General features: G+C 40.6%; 1 protein-coding gene across 3 annotated transcripts in view; it reads left to right on the forward strand.

The window, feature by feature from the left end:
• Positions 1-18,958, forward strand: part of ACMSD (aminocarboxymuconate semialdehyde decarboxylase) — a 77,337-nt gene that overhangs the window by 33,045 nt on the left and 25,334 nt on the right. For 2 of the 3 annotated variants that reach the window (XM_090279441.1, XM_090279428.1), the window contains exons 6-8: positions 1,409-1,502; positions 4,894-4,989; positions 8,745-8,917. In XM_090279441.1, coding sequence (XP_090135567.1) covers positions 1,409-1,502; positions 4,894-4,989; positions 8,745-8,917 — 363 coding nt within the window. Of the gene's footprint in view, positions 1-1,408; positions 1,503-4,893; positions 4,990-8,744; positions 8,918-12,663; positions 12,966-18,958 lie in introns of those variants that run through there. The other variant, XM_090279434.1, reaches the window with a different exon arrangement.

An 18,958-nucleotide genomic window follows, 5' to 3' on the forward strand; every position in this document is an offset into this window, starting at 1 on the left:
TAATTTCTCAGTTAATGTGAATTATAATTTTGAGAGTATAAATGACTTCTGTTTGTGTTCTCTACAATACTTCATATACAAAAGGGTGACCAAAAAATTTGTTAATTAGAATTAAATAGAAACAAACCATCATAGGCCACAGAATCAAGTTTTGTACTGATGAGGAGCCAAATCCCATTGAGATAACATGATCAAGTGTCTTTGTCAAGCCCAAACTACCCCAAGAAGCTGATATTCTCTATTCAACCTGCATTCATTATCAGATTTATTTCAAAAGATTTATATCACTTCTGTTCCTCTAATTCAAAACCTATTGAATTAGAAGTCTTTTCTCCAATCTACCCTGTCTGCCACTTCTAGAATCCCCTGTTGTCTCAGAATTGCTTCTCCATTTTAAAAATTCTTATGTACAGAAGTCACATTATATCCAACTGGTTAGCTTGCATATTAATATGTAAAGGGAGGATGAGTCACTTCAGCACCCCAATATATTTGGAAAAGAAATGTGCTAAGAAAAATCTGTTTTGAACCTTGATAAGCACTAATACTTCATGCCTGCTGATGGAACTTTTTAAATTAAACATTTTGTTGAATAAAGTTCATTCCATTCAGATGGTATTTTCATTTCCCGGGAAACTCTGAAACAGGTTTACCTATGGCCTTCATTTCAGTACATTCCTGACTGAGGCAGTGAGAGCTCTTTCTTTTCTAAAGCCATTTTATTCACACCAGACTATTCAGGGACTCTCAGCTCCTGAGGCTTCATGAGTGCTTGCAGCCCCCAGAAATTCCAACCCAGTGTCAGGCTCTGAGTGACCGAAAGGCTTCGGTCAGGTCAGCTCACTCCAGCCCAGTCCCGAACCCCTGACGCCCAGCACATCACTTCCTCACATTCCACATCCTCAGGTTTCCAAGTGGAGGAAGGGAGGGAATACTCCAGTCCTGACTCCAAAGATACAATCTGAGCAGTCTTTCCAGAAGGGTAGACCAAGAAGGAACCAGCAGGGGAAATTTCCCCAGTATTTAAGGTACAAGATCAGTCCTTAAGCATTAAGACTTAGGCTCTCAGCCTAAACACCTGAATGATGGATGATGGATGTTTTTCCTGTGACTTGTTTTGCCAAACAATATAATAAATTCATTATATTGAATTCATTATATGGAATTCATTATATTATTCAATGGTAAGTCCACAACTCTCTTGTTAAATCTCAAGGTCCTTTTTATTTTCCAAGTAGAATCAGAGTTTATCAATGACTCTTTTATAAAGATCAGGAAACAACTTCAAAACTTTTTTAGTTTATGTATTCAGATCAATATAGACTTAGAGAAAAACAATTTCCCTAAAATAGTATCCTGTATCTGCTGGCTCATCCAAATAACTCTCTTTCTCATTCCTTCTTTGAAGGCAGCTGAAAAGCTGAACTGTTCTCTATTCGTGCACCCCTGGGACATGCAGATGGATGGACGGATGGCCAAATACTGGCTCCCTTGGCTTGTAGGTTTGTGTCAGCTTGGAAATCTAAAAAAGAGGATCTAATCTTTATTTTTCCCAAGTCTGTGGAACACTGTTATGCCAGAGAGAAAAAGTATGAATTAGTAACAAGATTGTGAGTTATTGGGCTCTTACTCAGATTAGTGCTGTATATATTACCTCATTTAATTTTAATCATATCCACAAGAAAAACTCTGTGAGGTTGACATAATGACCATTTTATAGGTGGAGAAACTGAATTCAAAGCTCTTAGGAAAGTTGTTCAAGTCACACAGTTAATAAGTGAAAAGGAATGTATTTACACAGATCAGTCTGACTCCAAAACCATCTCACTCCACAGATTCCGAAAAAGGCTCCCTGAAATAAGTAACCATGCCTGGGTAATAGAATTTTTTAGAATTCAATAATAGCATCAGCATTTATAAATGAGAACCCTGGAATTAAGAGTGGAAGGTCTCCTTACACCACCCAAGGATCGGAGGCCCTACATTATGCTCTTTGCCTCCTGCTCTAATCATTCACATGAGGGAAGGAGAAAGAGGAGAGGCCTCCATATGGCCTACCCAGTCTCTCACTATCATCCCTGAGAAGAAAAAAGAAATGAAGACAGATTTAAAATGCTGGGGCCACCAGTGAAAAGTGCAGCTCATCTATAAACCCAAGGAAAAGTGGTCCCAAATGAACAGCATCAGATTTTCTTTGGGAGGTTAGTATTCATTCTCTTCTCAGCCCTGTTAATACAAGTAACTACGAAGTGACCACCATAAAGAATTAAATGGAGCAATATATTGAAAGTAAAAAAAAAACTGAATTTCAGTTCCAGGTAGTCTACTTTTCTGCATAGCCAATGGCAAATCACTTCACTTCTTGGGTTCCTGTTCCTCACCAGTAAAATGAGAGAGCTGGTTTGGATTCTCTTTCTGCTCTGATATTTTATGCCTCCGGCATTGCTTTTGGAGACCAGTGTATTTAGCAAGGCAGCATCCTATCCATTCCTCACCAATTTTTTGAGAAGCAATTAGTAGAAAGAGATAACCTAAGAAAGCCCAATGCTTTCCAGCTTCAAAGAAAATCTCATCCTAATTCACACAACACTTACAGTACATGTGTGGCTATGTCCTCTGGGACTGGAAGGGAGTAAGAAAACTTTTCATTTGTCAATCATTCTCGCTAGCCTCACGTATACTCCGTGCAAGTCCACAAACTTACTTATGCTGCAACTTCCCACATGAGAAACAGAAGAGAGCATTTGCATAAAGGGTCATTTCATCATTCATTTATGCAACACATATATATTGACCTCCTCTCAGACCCTATCTTAGCACAAGGATATAGACATGCACAAAACCTCTGCCCTCCTGAAGCCTAAGTACTGGTTAGAGGTAAAGAACAATATACAAGGCCACTGATCATAAACAAACAAACAGGCTAATTTCAGAATTCTATTCTGAATGCAAAGGTGGTCATTAGTGGATTGGAGGATTCCTAACAGGGGAGGACCATAATCAATTTACACTGTAAATACTCTACTTTGGCTCCTGTATGGGGAATGAACTGTGGGGTTATGGTCCAAGCAAGTAATAGAAAACAGAATCACAGGACCAAAAGCAAGTGTTGCTGTTCCTCTCTCTGCCTTCAGGAAACTTTGCTTACTCCCCAGATGGACGTGAATCCATCAAGCTTCCAGAATTCCCAAGAGGCCAGGGAGCCATGGGCATCTCTGTCCATGGAGCAGTGAGGCAGGATGAGCATCCGCTAAGCCCCATTAGGCGATCAGAGAATCAGGCTTCCCGGGAAAATGCAAGTTCAGCTATGGAGACCCCAGAGATTTCTTAATGACAGCCCAAAAAACAATCATCTTTTTACCAAACAGAAAGTGGGGTTCAGCTGTGTGCTGCCACCCAGAGGCACATTCTGAAGACAAAGGTTGCAGGGGAAGGAAAGAGTCTTTATTAAAATATTGCAGAATTTGGGAGGCCAATCTCTTTTGCCAAACCCAGACAAAGCCCATCTGTTCCAAGAAAGACTGAAACCCAAAACTATGTCCAGAAATCCCATTCCATCCTTATCTGTCCTTTGGATCCCAAGGCTGCTAAGCAGATGGCTCTCCAGTTTCAGGCTCCCTCCCAAAGGTCCACGTGTGGGGCCAGCACCACCATCAGCCATCACCATGTGGCTTCCAAAACCAGCTTGTCCTGCAAGCACTCCAGCCTGCACGTGTAAGCCGGTAGGTCCCAGAGAGAAGAGAGAGCATTTCTCCCTGCCCTTGGTTTAAATCTCCTGACCCAAACTTCTGTGCACTCCAGAAGCGTCCAGCTCCCCCAGTCAATCCCGTCCTTTTCCCAGGCTAGACTGACAGGACAGCATCTCCCCCTGCTGCCAAGTTGATCTTTACAGTACATGTGCAGCTATGTCTTCTGGGACTGGAAGGGAGTAGGAGGGCTTTTCCCATTGTCAATCACTCTTGCTAGTCTCACTCATACTCCTTGCAAGTCCTCCTGAGCATCTTTGCCAGGGGGTGGAGAAATCTGTCACCACATACAGCACTAGCAGCATGATTTCACCTGTGCTGCCTCAGGCATTTCCTGTGGCTCCTCCCTCCCTCCAGGGACCATGCCAGTATCAGTCTGAAAAAGTAACCCAGACTGACTCCATGGATGTAAAGGCATCAGGCATGAAACAGCTGCTTCTAGAATTACAAAGTACTTGAAATAATTCATTTTAATCCAGTTATTTTCAACCTCAGCTCTAAGAAGCAGCAAAAATTTGGAAGTAATAATAATATTAGTCAATATTTATTGAGCACTTACTAAGAGGCAAGAACTAACTATTATTATCTCCATTTTACAGATGAGGAAATTGAGGCACAGGGAGGCAACTAATACTTGTTAAGCACCTCCAATGTGATATTCAGCCAAGAACTTTCCCAGCATTATCATTTGCAAGGATCCACTCACTATAGCCTTGCAAGATGAGCAATACTGTCCCCATCTCACAGGTGAAGAAACACAGGCTCAGAGGCTTTAGACAACTCTTCAAAGTCTGGAAAGCAAAAAATCAGAAGGGTTAGTGTGAAGCCCAAAGTCATCGTATTCTCTTGCCCCACTGCATCCAAAACTGAAGCTGGAAGAATCAGGACAAAGGCCAGGTCCTCTGGCTCCTTAACTATTCTAGCCATTAGATGATTGACTCTACCTGCACAGGGCAAATAGGAAGCATCAGATGGTTCTCCCTGCCAAAGTAACAACATGTAGAAAACAAAGCCATGCCTGGGCACAGGGACCCCATGATTCTTAGCACTGACAATTACAGCAAGCTGCTATTCCCCAGCCATGAGCATCACTGAATGTCTCACTATAGGTGACAAACCCTGTACCTGTGACTCTTTTGTCTTTCAGGAATGCCAGCAGAGACCACCACAGCCATTTGCTCCATGATCATGGGTGGAGTGTTTGAGAAGTTTCCTAAACTGAAAGTGTGCTTTGCACATGGAGGTAAGACCCTATCTGTACTAGGCAGCTCAGCTAGGTGGCTTAAACAACAGGAATTAATGTTTTCACAGTTCTAGAGTTCCAAGATCTAAGTGTTGGCAGGGTTGGTTTCTAGTGAGGCCTCTGTTCCTGGATTATAGGCCACCTTCTGACTGTGTTCTCACAAGGCCTTTACTCTGTGCATGCAGGGAGAGGGAGAGGTGGAGAGGGGGGTGGGGGGCGGGGAGAGAGAAAGAGAGTTCTCTTGTTTCTTCCTCTTTTTATAAGGACACCAGTCCTATCAGATTAGGGTCCTACTTTATGATCTCATTTAATTTTAATTATTTTCTTAAAGGCCTTATCTCCAAATACAGTCACATTGGGAGTTAGGGCTTCAACATATGAATTTTGGAAGGACACAATTTAGTCCATAACATTCTTTCAGTAATTATTCTAGTCATAAAGTATATGATGGTTCAGAGACCAAATTCTATTTTCACAGACAAATTTAGTTTGGCACAGTTTTTGCTTATTTTTAAATTTTACTTTATTGATTATGATCTTACAGTTGTTCCAATTATTTTTTCTTTGCCCCCATTCACACAGTACCCCCCTTCCCTCCAGCAATCCCACCCCCGCTTAGTTCATGTCCATGGGTTGTGCATGTAAGTTCTTTGGCTTCTCCCTTTCCTATACTATTCTATATATATATTTGTGGGTGTGTGTATATACATATATATATATACACACACACATATATATACATACACACACACACATATGTTTTATTGATCATGCTGTTACAGTTGTCCCAATTTCTTTTCCCTTTGTTCCCCTCCACCCAGCAAACCCCTCCCTCCAGCAGTCCTACCCCCATTAGTCCATGTCCATGGGTCATGCATATAAACTATTCTCTACATCCCCTTGTCTATTCTGCACCCTCCTACTATGCTTAATTCCTGTACCATTTCCCTTCTTCTCCCCCCTCTACCCTCCCAGTTGACATCCTTCCCCATGTTCCCCATACCTATGATTCTGTTCCCACTCTAGTTGTCTGCTTAGTTTGCCTTTGTTTCCATTCCCTAGCTTCTGTTGTTGATAGTTGTGATTCTGTTATCATTTTAATGTTCATAGTTTTGATCTTCTTTTTCTTAAATAAGTCCCTTTAACATTTCATATAATCGTCGGCAGCCGTCCGTCTCCAGAGACGATGGTGTAGCTTCTTAAGAGTCTATCTGCACCGCCGAGAATGGTTGTGCAGTCCGACTCGGGAGTGACACGGTATCTGTCTCCTCCCGTGTTGAATCGACATCTTGCGATGACGCTGGAGTGTCCTCTCCAGTGAAGTGAAGCTACAGAGCCTGGGCAGGGTGATATGGAGGGTCCTCTGCTGTTGCCCATGCAGCAGACCCCCCCTCTCTTCGCAGCTGAAGGGTCCAAGGGAAAGACGGAGTCAATACAGCTTGGCTTCAGGTGCGCCGCAGGAGTTGCTGGTGTTGACTACAATGTCAAACCGCCTTAGGGACTCCGGCTCCGGATTTTCTGTCGGGGTTTACTCCCTTAGCCTTTCCCCTGAAGAGGTATGCTGCAAGGCAGCGGAGGTTTTTTGGAGTCAGAGTTTTCCTTCTCTGATTTCATATAATAATGTCTTGGTAATGATGAACTCCTTCAGCTTTACTTTGCCTGGGAAGCACTTCATCTGCCCTTCCATTCTAAATGATAGCTTTACTGGATAGAGTAATCTTGGTTGTAAGTCCTTGCTTTTCATCACTTTGAATACTTCTTGCCAGGCCCTTCTTGCCTGCAAAGTTGCTCTTAAGAAATCAGCTGATAGTCTTATCAGAACTCCCTTGTACATAACTGTCCTCTTCTCTCTCACTGCTTTTTAGAGTCTCCACTTACCCTTAACTTTTGGCATTTTAACTATGGTGTGTCTTCGGGTCTAGTTTGTTTGGGATTTTTTGTGCTTCCTAGACTGTAGGTCCATTTCCTTCCCCAAATTTGGGAAGTTCTCTTTTATTATTTTTTCACATAGTTTTTCAACTTCTTGTTCTTCCTTTTCTCCTTCTGGCACCCCTATGGTTCAGATGTTGGCATGCTTAAAGTTGTCCCAGAGGTTCCCAAGCCTCTCCTCATTTTTTTCAATTCTTGTTTCCTCCTTCTGTACTGGTTGGCTGTTTATTTCTTCTGTATGTTCCAATTCATTGATTTGAGCACTGGTTTCCTTTCCTTCACCACTAGTTTCATGTGGATTTTCCTTCATTTCACTTAGTATAGCCTTCATTTCTTCTCTGTCACATTTAATATTTTCTGTCAGGTCCGTAAGCATCTTTATCACCAGTACTTTAAACTGTGCCTCTGTTAAATTGGCTATCTCCTCCTCTGTTAGGTTCACTATCTCCTCATCTATTAGGTTTGCTATTTCCTTATAGCTTAGTTCTCTCACTGGAACCTTTATCTGACACCCTCCCCCCCCAACTTGGGGCCATACTTTTCTATCTCCTCATTTGACAGCTTTCTCTGTTTGCCTCTGTGTCTTGGTAGAGCTATTGAACCTGTTATGTTATAAGGGGTGGAGCCTTAGGTATTCATTAGTGCTGATGACCTCTTTCACCACATTTCGGTGCTGTATGTGGAGGAGGGGTTTGAGAAGGAAAAATGCTGCTTGCTCAGCTCTGGTCCCTTTTCCAGGCACTTCTCCCCCTTCCTGTACTAAGCAAGCTGCCTCCTTTGAGAGCCCTGTAGTTTCTTCCTCAATGCCAACCCCCACTGGTTTCCACAGTCAGAAGCAATGTGGCTCTATTTTTCCTGGAGCTGGAACCACAAGCTATGCTGTCTGGTTTGGGGCTGGGATCACTTCCGGGGATTAAATAGTATGACTGCTTTTCACCATGGCTACAGTCACTATACTGCTAGCCACGCTGCCAGCCACCGTTGCCTGCGGCCAAGCACCGCCCCTGCAGCCACTGCTCAGCTACTTTTTCTCTCCATCCTGGCTCCACCCCTCCTCCCTTTCTGGCTGAATATTTCTTCTTTATTTTTTTGTTGAACTTCCCTGTAGTTTCAATTTTCTGGGGATTTTTTTTTTTTTTTTTTAGTTTTTAAGTGGTTGTAAATTCTTTCTTTATTGTGAGGGAGACACATCATTTCTATTTATGCCTCCATCTTGACCAGAAGTCCTCCATTCTTCTCATTTTGTTTTTTATTTAAATCTCTCTTGTCAAATTACAAACTCTCCAGTTTGCAGTAATTCCTACCATTCACTATTGTTTACAAATAGATCTATTTTATTCATTTACACTTCCTGCTTGGTTCCTGTAGGTAATTGATTTTGTGACTCTTAGACACTCACAGACGAACAAAACTCTGCGTGCAGCTCTCTAATCTGCTTTACCTTCTCACCAGCTAGAGACATCTTTCCATGTCAATAAGTGCACAGCTTCATCATTTTTTATGGTTACTTGCATGGAAATACTTTTTATAGATATGCCGTCATAGATTGCCTCAGTATTTTGCTATTATAACCACACTACACTTAAAAACTTTGACCACATATCTTTACACATTTGTCTTCTCTCTAGAATAAATTTCTCAAGTTTGAATCTCTAGATGAATTCATGTTGTTTCTTCTGGGTCACCTCTCAACATTTGGAACCCAGTAGGTCCTTTGCTACTGTAACAAGCTGGGCTGTAGTAACTTCCCTTTGCATACAACATGAGGACTAAAAGGAATACTTTTCAGTGGAAGCAAGCCTCTCAGTAAGGAATTTTACTTGCAGGTGGAGCCTTTCCCTTTACAATAGGAAGAATCTCCCATGGATTCAGCGTGCGCCCAGATCTGTGTGCCCAGGACAATCCAATCAACCCAAAGAAATACCTTGGTTCCTTTTACACAGACTCCTTGGTTCATGATCCTCTGGCCCTCAAGCTGTTAACAGATGTCATAGGAAAGGTAAGCTGGGTCTGCCATTTGGATGGCTGATAGAGAGCAGAGTGCAGGATCAGCAGCCAGTTACTTGGACTCTTTCCAAAAAAGGCAATTGAAGAAAGAACAGAGACAGTGAGGTTTTGAAACTGAAAGGCAACAAGTCCGGGGTTTGTGCTGCCTGTCATTGCTCAATCAAAATGCAGAGACAGGTGTTGGTTTATAATTGCTCTTTTATTAACATCAGAGGCCAGCAATCTGAGAAGAGGGGGTAAAAACCCTAACATCCACCTTACCTTGAGCTTTCAGAAGCAAGTTTGTATAGGAGAAATGGAATTTGGGAGGGGGAAATTCCTAGTAGGAGTGCAGATGTACTATTTCTCTTGGGAGTAAGGGGAGGGGATGTTAAAGGTGGAGTCTTGCAGCTACTTCCCAAGCTGGCTCCCTTTGTTCTGGTGTTGTCATTTGCATTAGAATTCCTCTCTTCCCCTGACATTTGTGGTTTATGGCCAGGGAGGTTATGTATTCTCTGGTTAGGGAGGAGAGATATAAACCATTCACTCTCAGATATTCTTGGTTAGGGGAGACAAAATCTTGCCATTTACCAGGTGGCTGTAAGTTGCTCAAACTGTTTGGCCTGGTTTTATTTTCTTGTCTCAGTTTCCCCATTCCACTTGCACAGGAATTTTCCTAGCTTCTTACTATCCTGTCTCAGTTTGGGATTAGTTTTCACAGGGGATCATGTACAGAACATTCTTCACCAGAGTGTGTGTCACCAAGGAACCAGTATATATGCCAGGGAAATTCCAGATAATCCACATGGCTGGGGAGTTTCCCAGATCAGCTCCTCTTCCTTAAGGTCATCTCTGTACCCATCCAAAATGACACATTGTGATATAGTAAGCAGAAAAGAGCCACCAGTTTTGAAGTCAAATTGACCTGAGTTAAAATCCTGGCTCTCCCTCTTACTGACAGGGTAAATTGTGAACTCAACTGTCTTCATTCACTAAGTAAAGAAAATTGGAACATTAAAGAGCGGGAAATGGACCACCTGAAATTTCTATCTGAAATAATATGGTCTTCATTTTGAAAATGATTATCTCAGACTTCTGGTCTAAATGGAGGCAACTCCTTGCGCAACCATAGAAAGAATTACAATCAGATCTCAAAAACAAATAACAACCAGCACTGTCAGAAAATCAAGCTATATGTAAGTCTAACAACCAAGGATTTTAAGAAGCCACATTCATCCATATGAATAGGAGAGGCAGATTCACGGAGACAGGGCGGAGAGGCAATGTGACTCAGACAATCGGCAGAGGCAGAATCGAGAGTCCCGCATTCAAGTGTGGTGGATAATATCAGGGCGGATACCCTGGGAGCAAGGAATCCCAGCCCCAGGTCAGACTATCCAGCCCAGGGTTCCAGCACTGGGAAGATAGACCCCCATTACCTCTGGCTATAAAAAATAGTGGAGGTTGGGGCAGCAGAAGAAACTGCCACTTAAAGGGTCTTGCATAGTCTTGGAACATATGCAAACCCCAGGGCAGCATCTGGAAGGGCACCAACCACATGTGGGAAGTGGATGAAGTGACTGGAAGCAAGAAGAGTACCAGGAAAATCACCAGAATCCAGACAGCAGCATTGTCCCCTCTCCAAGACCTTGACCACAAACAGAGCCACAAAGTAGTGAAGCTGGTGGCCACACCTTGGCAATTACCTAAGGCTCTACCTCACACAATTTACAGGTGCCTTTGCTACACAGGCCATGCTACTAAGACAGGGAGTCAATGCAGCTCTACCTAATACACAGAAACAAACATAGAGAGACTGCCGAATTGAGGAAGCAAAGAAATATGGCCCAAATTAAAGAACAGAACAAAACCCCGGGGGGGGGGGGGACTAAACAAAACAGATAGCCAACCTATCAGATTCAGAGTTCAAAACACTGATGATAAGGGTGCTCAGAGAACTCATAGAGTATGGCAACAACATAAAGGAAGAAATGAAGTTTACACTAAGTGAAATAAAGAAAAATATACAGGGAACCAGCAGTGAAGGGAAGGAAGCCAGGATTCAAATCAATGATTTGGAACATAAGGAAGAAATAAACATTCAACCAGAACAGAAAGAAAAAACAACAATGAAAAAAAGAAAATAGGAGAGGTTAGGAACCTCTGGGACAACTTAAACATGCCAATATTTGAATCACAGGGGTGCCAGAAGGAGAAGAGGAAGAGCAAGAAATTGAAAGCTGTTGTAGTACTTTGTGGTCGCGGGTGTGGAAGTAATTCCAGCAGACAGAATGGGACAGACGGAGGGCTGCTGCACGCTCAGGCAAGTCAGCACTGAGCAGAGCAAGCACCTTCCTTTTATTGAAATCTGAGGGTAGCAATTACAGGATACACATCCTATTGCTTAAGGAGAAAACAGGATACTGGGGTTCAAACATTAACTACTTAGGTACAAACAAAACTGTAAGTCCTTAAGGCTAAGTTCCAAACAAGATGACAGGACAAGGGAGTACTGGAGTACTCAGCAAAGTCTCTTTGTTCTCAGGATACCATAGCTCAGTGGCCTGAAACAGCTTGCAGCTGCCAGCCTTAGCAAGTCCAGCTCACTTAACTGAGTCACAGGACACCTGGACAGGGGGGCATGAAATGCCCCTACCCAGAGACTTGATTTCCACCAACAGAAAGCTTATGTGAAAAAATAATGAAAGAAAACTTCCCTACTTTGGCAAAGGAAACAGACATACAAGTCCAGGAAGCACGGAAAGTCCCAAACAACTTAGAACCAAAGAGGGCCATACCAAGATACATTATAATTAAAATTCCAAAGGTTAAAGATCAAGAGAGAATTTTAAAAGCAGCAAGAGAAAAGAAGAGAGTTACCTACAGAGAGGTGCCTATAAGACTGTCAGCTGATTTCTCAAAAGAAACTTTGCAGGCAAGAAGGGACTGGCAAGAAGTACTCAAAGTGTTGAAAAGCAAGGACCTACAACCTAGATTACTCTATACAGCAAAGCTACCATTTAGAATGAAAGGGCAGATAAAGTGCTTCACAGACAAGGTAAATCTAAAGGAATTCATCAACACCAAGCCATTATTACATGAAATGTTAAAGGGACTCATTTAAGAAAAAGAAGATCAAAACAGTAAAATGACAACAAACTCACAACTATCAACAACAGAATCTAAAAAACAAAAACAAACTAAGCAAACAACCAGAAAAGGAAAAGAATCATAGATATCGAGATCATTTGGAGGGTTACCAGTTGAAAGGAGGAAGAGGGAGAATGGGAAAATGGTTCAGGGATTAAGAAGCATAATTGGTAGGAACAAAATAGACATGAGGATGTTAATAATAGTACAGGAAAGGGTGAAGCCAAAGAATTTATGCACACAACCTATGGACATGAACTAAGGGGGATATTGCTGGAGGGAAGGGGGATATCAAGCAGAGGAGGGCAAAGGGGGAAAAATTGGGACAACTGTAACAGCATAATCAATAAAATGTACTTAAAAAAAGAAAACGATTATCTCATTTGGCAAAAAAGACCAGCATAGTAGTACTTTAAATCTCACCAGAAAGAAACGTTTCCTCCCTCTCTTGTGGTTTGCTAGCGGTCTTTCTGTTGGCAGCACCTCCAACCATAAGTATTCTTTGAAAATGCTAACTCAGCAAGTTAAGACAATTTTAGATCAAAGGCCAGTCTGATTAGTGAAAAGTGTGAAATATTTAGTATTTTAATTCTGTTTTGTCACCAACAGATATCTATGAGGACTTTCCAGATTTTCCCAAAGGAAAAAAATATTTGAGGTTTTCTAAAATAACATGGACATTCTTAAAGAATTGTAGTATGGTACTTGGATTGAGAATAGACTGAAAGGAACTTAAAATCTTGTTTAGCAGAAAAAGAGGTCCATCATTTGAAAGATGCAAGCAGTGTTCTATCTCTAAAATGGAGACTCCATCTCACTTTAAAGCTGACTTCTTCTTTGGCTGGAGAAACTCACTAGAATATAAATGTTAAACATTCTGGTTTGCTAATAAATTATGTGGCTGAAACGTGTTTCTGAGCCTTCAAATTTTTGTGTTGTCCCTGACAAAATGGGTGCTTAGCAGCTGATTGTAACTGTTAATTGTTTATGGTTTAGACAGAGAAATTAGGGGCAGGTATGTAAGCAGGTAACTGCAAAGAGAAGCTGAAAGAGACTGTGAGCCCTGGACTTTGAGCAATGGAAGAGAGGAAGTGGGAAAGTGGTGTGGAATTTTGGAAAGCACCATTCTTATTACCTCCCATCAAGCCTAGATGCCCTGGTTTTCTTGGAAATGGCAAAATCAGGGAAAAACTCCCTTGGCAAATACAACACCGACCTTATGATGGATCAGTATTCAGGGCAATATATATGGCCAGGGGTCAGAGCAGAAGTGTAAGAACATGGTAAAAGCCTTGTGGACAGACTAGATAGTGAGCATATGTGAGTCCCTTTTAGGGACCCACAGAACTCAAAGGGCACTTTGCAAAGTTAGTTGTGCTGAGATTTTGCATTCAAACTGTGAGGATTCGAGCCATTATAATTTGAGCATCCAAAGTAAATGTGACCAACCCCATTTTATATGATTTCACAGGCTAGTGAATTCAGGACATTTAAGCAGTATGTGTTAAAAACTTAGGATTCCCTTTAAAATATGAATGTTTCCTCATTCTAGTTATATTCACATCAACAAATTCTCTCAAAAACAATCCCCAAACCAAAACAGTTAAGGGAAGTTCTAGCATGAGAGCTGGGCTAGAGAGCAACTGTCCAGATTACATTGAGAGGACAGAATGCTGTGGAGGGAGGTTTCCAGGATGGAAAAAAAAGAACTGGTGGAATATTTGATGTGCTTGAGAAGTTGAAACAATGATTACCAGGCATTGAACTATCTGTTGATGCATTAGGAACAAACAAGCAGTGCACGCACTGAAAATTAAGCAAGTGAAAGGGAAGGAAATAATTAACTCCAAGAAAACAAACATCCTTATCGTGGCAGATAATCATTGTACATAATCAGCTGTGAATAAGATTTACAGCCATAATAGTGTATACACTAAGTACTATTTTAACTGAAAATTGTAATTCTAATGGGAAAATGGAGAAAGGAAGTTGGGGTAAGAAAGAAATTCTCTGATAATGGGAAGTCAGTAAATATTCTCTAAAGTTAATAAGTCAAGAAACAATAATATATACTTATTATCTGTTTGGCTAGGTATATAATTCTAACCTGGAAACTGTTTTTTCTATTAATTTTAAAGACATTTTTCCATTGCATTCTTACTTCTAGAGTTGCTGTTGAGTAATGTAATGCCATTCTAATCTTTGAATCTTCATATAATATCTGCTTCTCTCTCCCCCTCCCCCGAGTCTCAAAGACTAAGATTTTCTTTTTGTCCTGAAGTTTCACAATAATGTTATTTGATGTGGGTCTATTTTCAGCCATTATACTAGCCATGTGGTAAACACTTATATTCTGTAAACTTCCTCTTTTTATTTTAAGATTCTATTTTAATTTTTTTCTTTATTTTTTGTTGTGACACTATTACAGATGTCCCCATTCCCCCCCCCCCCCCACTTTGCCTGGCTCCACTCAGCCCCCTCAGCCTTCCCTTTAGCCATTACCAAACTGTTATCTGTGTCTATGGGTTATGCATATATGTTCTTTGGCTAATCTCACATTTTCTTAATTTATTTTTCTTAGTGACTTCCTTTCCTCTGTGTTCTTTCTGGAGTTCCTATTATCCTACAGTTGAATCTTATTTTTCTCTGTCTTACATACTCCCCTCTTTCAGTTTTCACTTTACGTTCTGTGACACCTTCTGAACTTTATTTACAAAGCCTTCTATTTAATTGACTTTGTTTATTTAGTTAATTTCCAAGAGCTGTTGTCAGTGTTCTTGTTTTCTAAACTTTTTACATCTTGTTCATCTTGGGTATATGCAAGTATCTTATGTCTCTGAATATACTAATGATTTGGGGAAACCTACTCCAGCAAATCTTTATTTAATTGGCTTTTTTCTCTTTTTTAAAAGCCTCAATCTTCCGTATTAAATGTTATCCCCAACACTCTGTAATCCTTGGCTATTTATGAGCAGTCACTGAAAAGGTGATAAAAAGTTTCTGCAAATGCATGGGGCCTATCAAATGTTGTCTTCTTTATACAGTGACTCAACTGAACCATGGACTTTGGAAACTCTAGAAATTTGGTCTTTCCTTTTTGATTTATCAGTTTCCCAGAGAAGCTTTTCCAATTGCTTCTCTGAATGGTAATGGCCTAGTTGCCAGTATTCTAGAAACTGAGTAGGGCAAAAAGTCTGGGAGTCCCGATTTTTAATAAGTAAACTTTCATTTAACCCTCCTGCTTTCAGAAGAGTCCCCTCACTCTCACTATGCCTGGTATCTCCCCAAGTGAAACCCTCTCTTTTACCCCCTTTTGACTGTTTTGTTGGGGTGAGGGAAAAGCAGGCTCTGAACTAAGCCGAGCCAAAGAGTTGTCTAGAGTCTAACTACTTCTTACACAGACTTAAAATAAATCCTCCAGTCTTTAGTCTCATCTTTGTCTCTACTTCCAGAGGCACACAGTTCTGTCAATTATAGATATTTGGACAGAAGATTACTTTTTGGCTTGTCTTATACTGACTAAGAATTTTGCTTTCTCAATCTTTGAAAGTCAATTACTATTGTCCATCAGTTTCTGAAATTTTCTTATTGTTTCTTCTATCCTGCTCTGTTTATCCTCATGGGCATATGCCCTTTAAAAATCTCTTTACCATCTTATTAGCAGAGTTTTAAATTGTGATCCTCAGACTAATGCCAGTCCACAAAGAGTCTGTTACCAGTTCATGATAAGAGAAGGTACTGGTGCCAGTTTAATAACTTTTGTTTTTAATGGCAAGTCTTTCTTTATAAAGAGAATGGTGCATTTTAGGGCAAGCTCCTTATGTCATAATGAACAAGTAAAAATCCAGTGTGGATACATGTATTAATACCAATCTCAAGCTTTCCTCTCTTTCTGTAAAAACAAAAAATGTACCTTACCTGTGTTGCATACCCCTATGGCTCAGCTTGCAGCTCCCTGAAATCATTTTCACAGTTATAGGCAATTACAGGTCAGCAGAAATTACAGGAATAGAAGGAGCTCAGGATGAATTTTCAGAAGCTGAAGAATTTCCTAATACTCTAGCTTGGGTTGAAAGTGGAAGGAAGATGTTATACACATCTTAAGAGTCTTTGATTTTGTTCTAACTTCTAAAATTTAATTTATTAATTTAACTAAAACATTTAAAATCACATAACTTGTTACTTTATAAATATTACTTTTCCACATTACATTTCATAAAATAATTTTGTTTAAACATACATCCTTGACATAGTGCCTCGTCAATATTAGAAGCACCATTTTGGGCATTAAAGTTGCTTTTAAAAGTATATAAGCATTGCAGTAAATACATTCTCTTAATGAGAGTGTCTGTTTCCAAAGTTTCTAAATATCCAGGCTTCATCTTTAACCAGGTATTATCAGAATTTTCCTGGAAATGGGGGAACTACAAGACTATTCATATGTCATTCACATACAACATTCTATTCCAAATTGAATTCATTCCTGCTGTTGGTCTTTTGTTTATAGTTTGTACTTTTCAGTGGCTTCTATTAACTTATTGAGTTGTTTCTGCATGCCTGAGAAATGTGGTAAAAAATTATAATACAATTAACTGTAGAAATAAAAATAAGAATGAAGATGAAGTAAATAAATAAATAAATAAATCCTGGAAATGTCATTCTTTTGAAGCAAATAATGCTAAGACATTAATGCTGTACTATAGTCATTGCTATGAGAGATAGATCTTGAGTAAATTATTTGACCTCTCTAAACCTCAATTTCTTTATCAATAAAATAAAAATAGTACCTGGCTCTTGGGGTTGTTTACAGGGTAAAATAAGATAACCACATAAAATATATGGCACAATTCCAGTCCCATAGAAAGTGCTCAATAAAAGCATTTGATAAAGATGAATACAGACTTTGAAAAATGAAACTACAGTGAAAACCACTGTGACAATATCAATAAATTTGCAAGCTGTTCAAACCACCCTAAAATATTAGCAACTTCAGAATTATGAAATTATTAAAAATGAGATAAAGGGTCCTTGGGCCAAGATGGAGGCATAGACAGACATGCTGAGTCTCTCTCCACAACTAAGAAGGAACACAACTACCTCAAAACTAGAGACAACCAGAAATTCTAAAAAATCAAGCTGGATGGAAGTCCAACAAAGATATAAAGAAGAAATACTCATCTAGACAGGTAGGAGGGGTGGAACTGGGGTGAAGAGGACGTGGTATGGTGGCAGTAGCAGCAGCAGCAGCAGCAGCAGGCTGGTGGAAAATACTGTCACCCATTTTAAAAAGTCAGATGAACACCTGGAGAGCATTCCCAACCTCAGGCTAGGCCATACAGTCCTAGCACCAGGGAAAATAATAGCCTCATTGCTTCTGACTGTGCAAACCAGTGGGGATTCGGACAGAGGAAGAAACTGCCAGTCTCTCAGCAGAGTCCGAATGTTTAAAGGGCCCCAATAGTCCTAGAATGTCCACAGATCCACCCATTCTAGGAACAACAGCCAAGGCAATGGCCAGGGCAATGGCCAGCACAACAGCTAGAGGGGCGCCAGTCCCATACGGAAGTGGGAGAATTGCCTGGAAAAGGAGTGAGTGCTCAGCGGGTGGCATTGTTCCCTCTCAGACCCCTCCCCCCCACACACAGCGCCACAACGTGGTGAAACAGGTCGCCCTGTACTGGCAAATATCTAAGGCTCTGTCCCTTACAATGTAACAGGTGTGATAGCTCTATCTAAGATACAGAGGCAAACAAACACAGGAACCTGTCAAGATGAGGAGACAGAGAAGTATAGCCCAAAAGAGGGAACAGATCAAGGTTCTAGTGGGAGAACTAAGCAATGAGGAGATAGCCAACCTAACAGGTACAGAGTTTAAAACACTGGTGATAAAGGTGCTCACAGGCTTGACAGATATGCTTGAGTACAGCAAACGCATAAAGGAAGAAGTGAAGGCTATGCTAACTGAAATGAAGGAAAATATGCACAAAACCAATGGTGAAGGGAAGGAAACCGGGTTTCAAATCAATGATTTAGAAAACAAGGAAAAAAACAGTCAACCAGTACAGAATGAGAAAACAAGAATTGAAAAAAATGAAGAGTCTTAGGAACCTCTGGAACATCTTTAACATGCCAATATATGAATCATAGGGGTGCCAGAAGGAGAAGAGGAAGAGCAAGATATTGAAAGTTTACATGAAAAAATAATGAAAGGAAAGTTCCCAAATTTGATGAAGGACATACAAGTCCAGGAAGCACAGAGAGGCCCAAACAAGCTAGACCCGAAGAGAACCACACCAAGACACTGATCATTAAAATGCTGAAGGTTAAAGATAAAGAGAGAATCTTAAAAGCAGCAAGAGAAAAGAAGAGAGTTACCTACAAAGGGGTGCCTGTAAGACTATCAGCTGATTTCTTAGGGAAAACTTTGCAGGCAAGAATGGACTGTCAAGAGGTATTTAAAGTTATGAAAAGCAAGGACCTTCAACCAAGACAACTCTATCCAGCAAAGCTATCATTTAGAATGGAAGGGCAGATAAAGTGCTTTCCAGACAAGGTAAAGCTAAAAGAGTTTATCATCACCAAGCCTTATATGAAATGTTAAAGGGACTTATTTAAGAAAAAGAAGATCAAAACTATGAACACTAAAATGATAACAAACTCACAACTATCAACAACTGAATCTAAAAATAGAAACAGAATCCAACTAAGCAAACCAGAATAAGAACAGAACCATAGGTATGGGAATCACTTGAAGGGTTATCAGCTGGGAGGGGGGAGGGGGAGAAATGGGGAAATGGTGCAAGGATAAAGAAGCATAATTTGTTGGTACAAAATAGACAGGGGGAAGTTAAGAATAATATAGGAAAAGGTGAAGCCAAAGAACTTATATGCAGGGCCCATGGAC

The sequence above is a fragment of the Furipterus horrens genome, unplaced genomic scaffold, assembly GCF_987537825.1.
Source record: "Furipterus horrens unplaced genomic scaffold, mFurHor1.1.pri manual_scaffold_1, whole genome shotgun sequence".
Taxonomy (NCBI): domain Eukaryota; kingdom Metazoa; phylum Chordata; class Mammalia; order Chiroptera; family Furipteridae; genus Furipterus; species Furipterus horrens.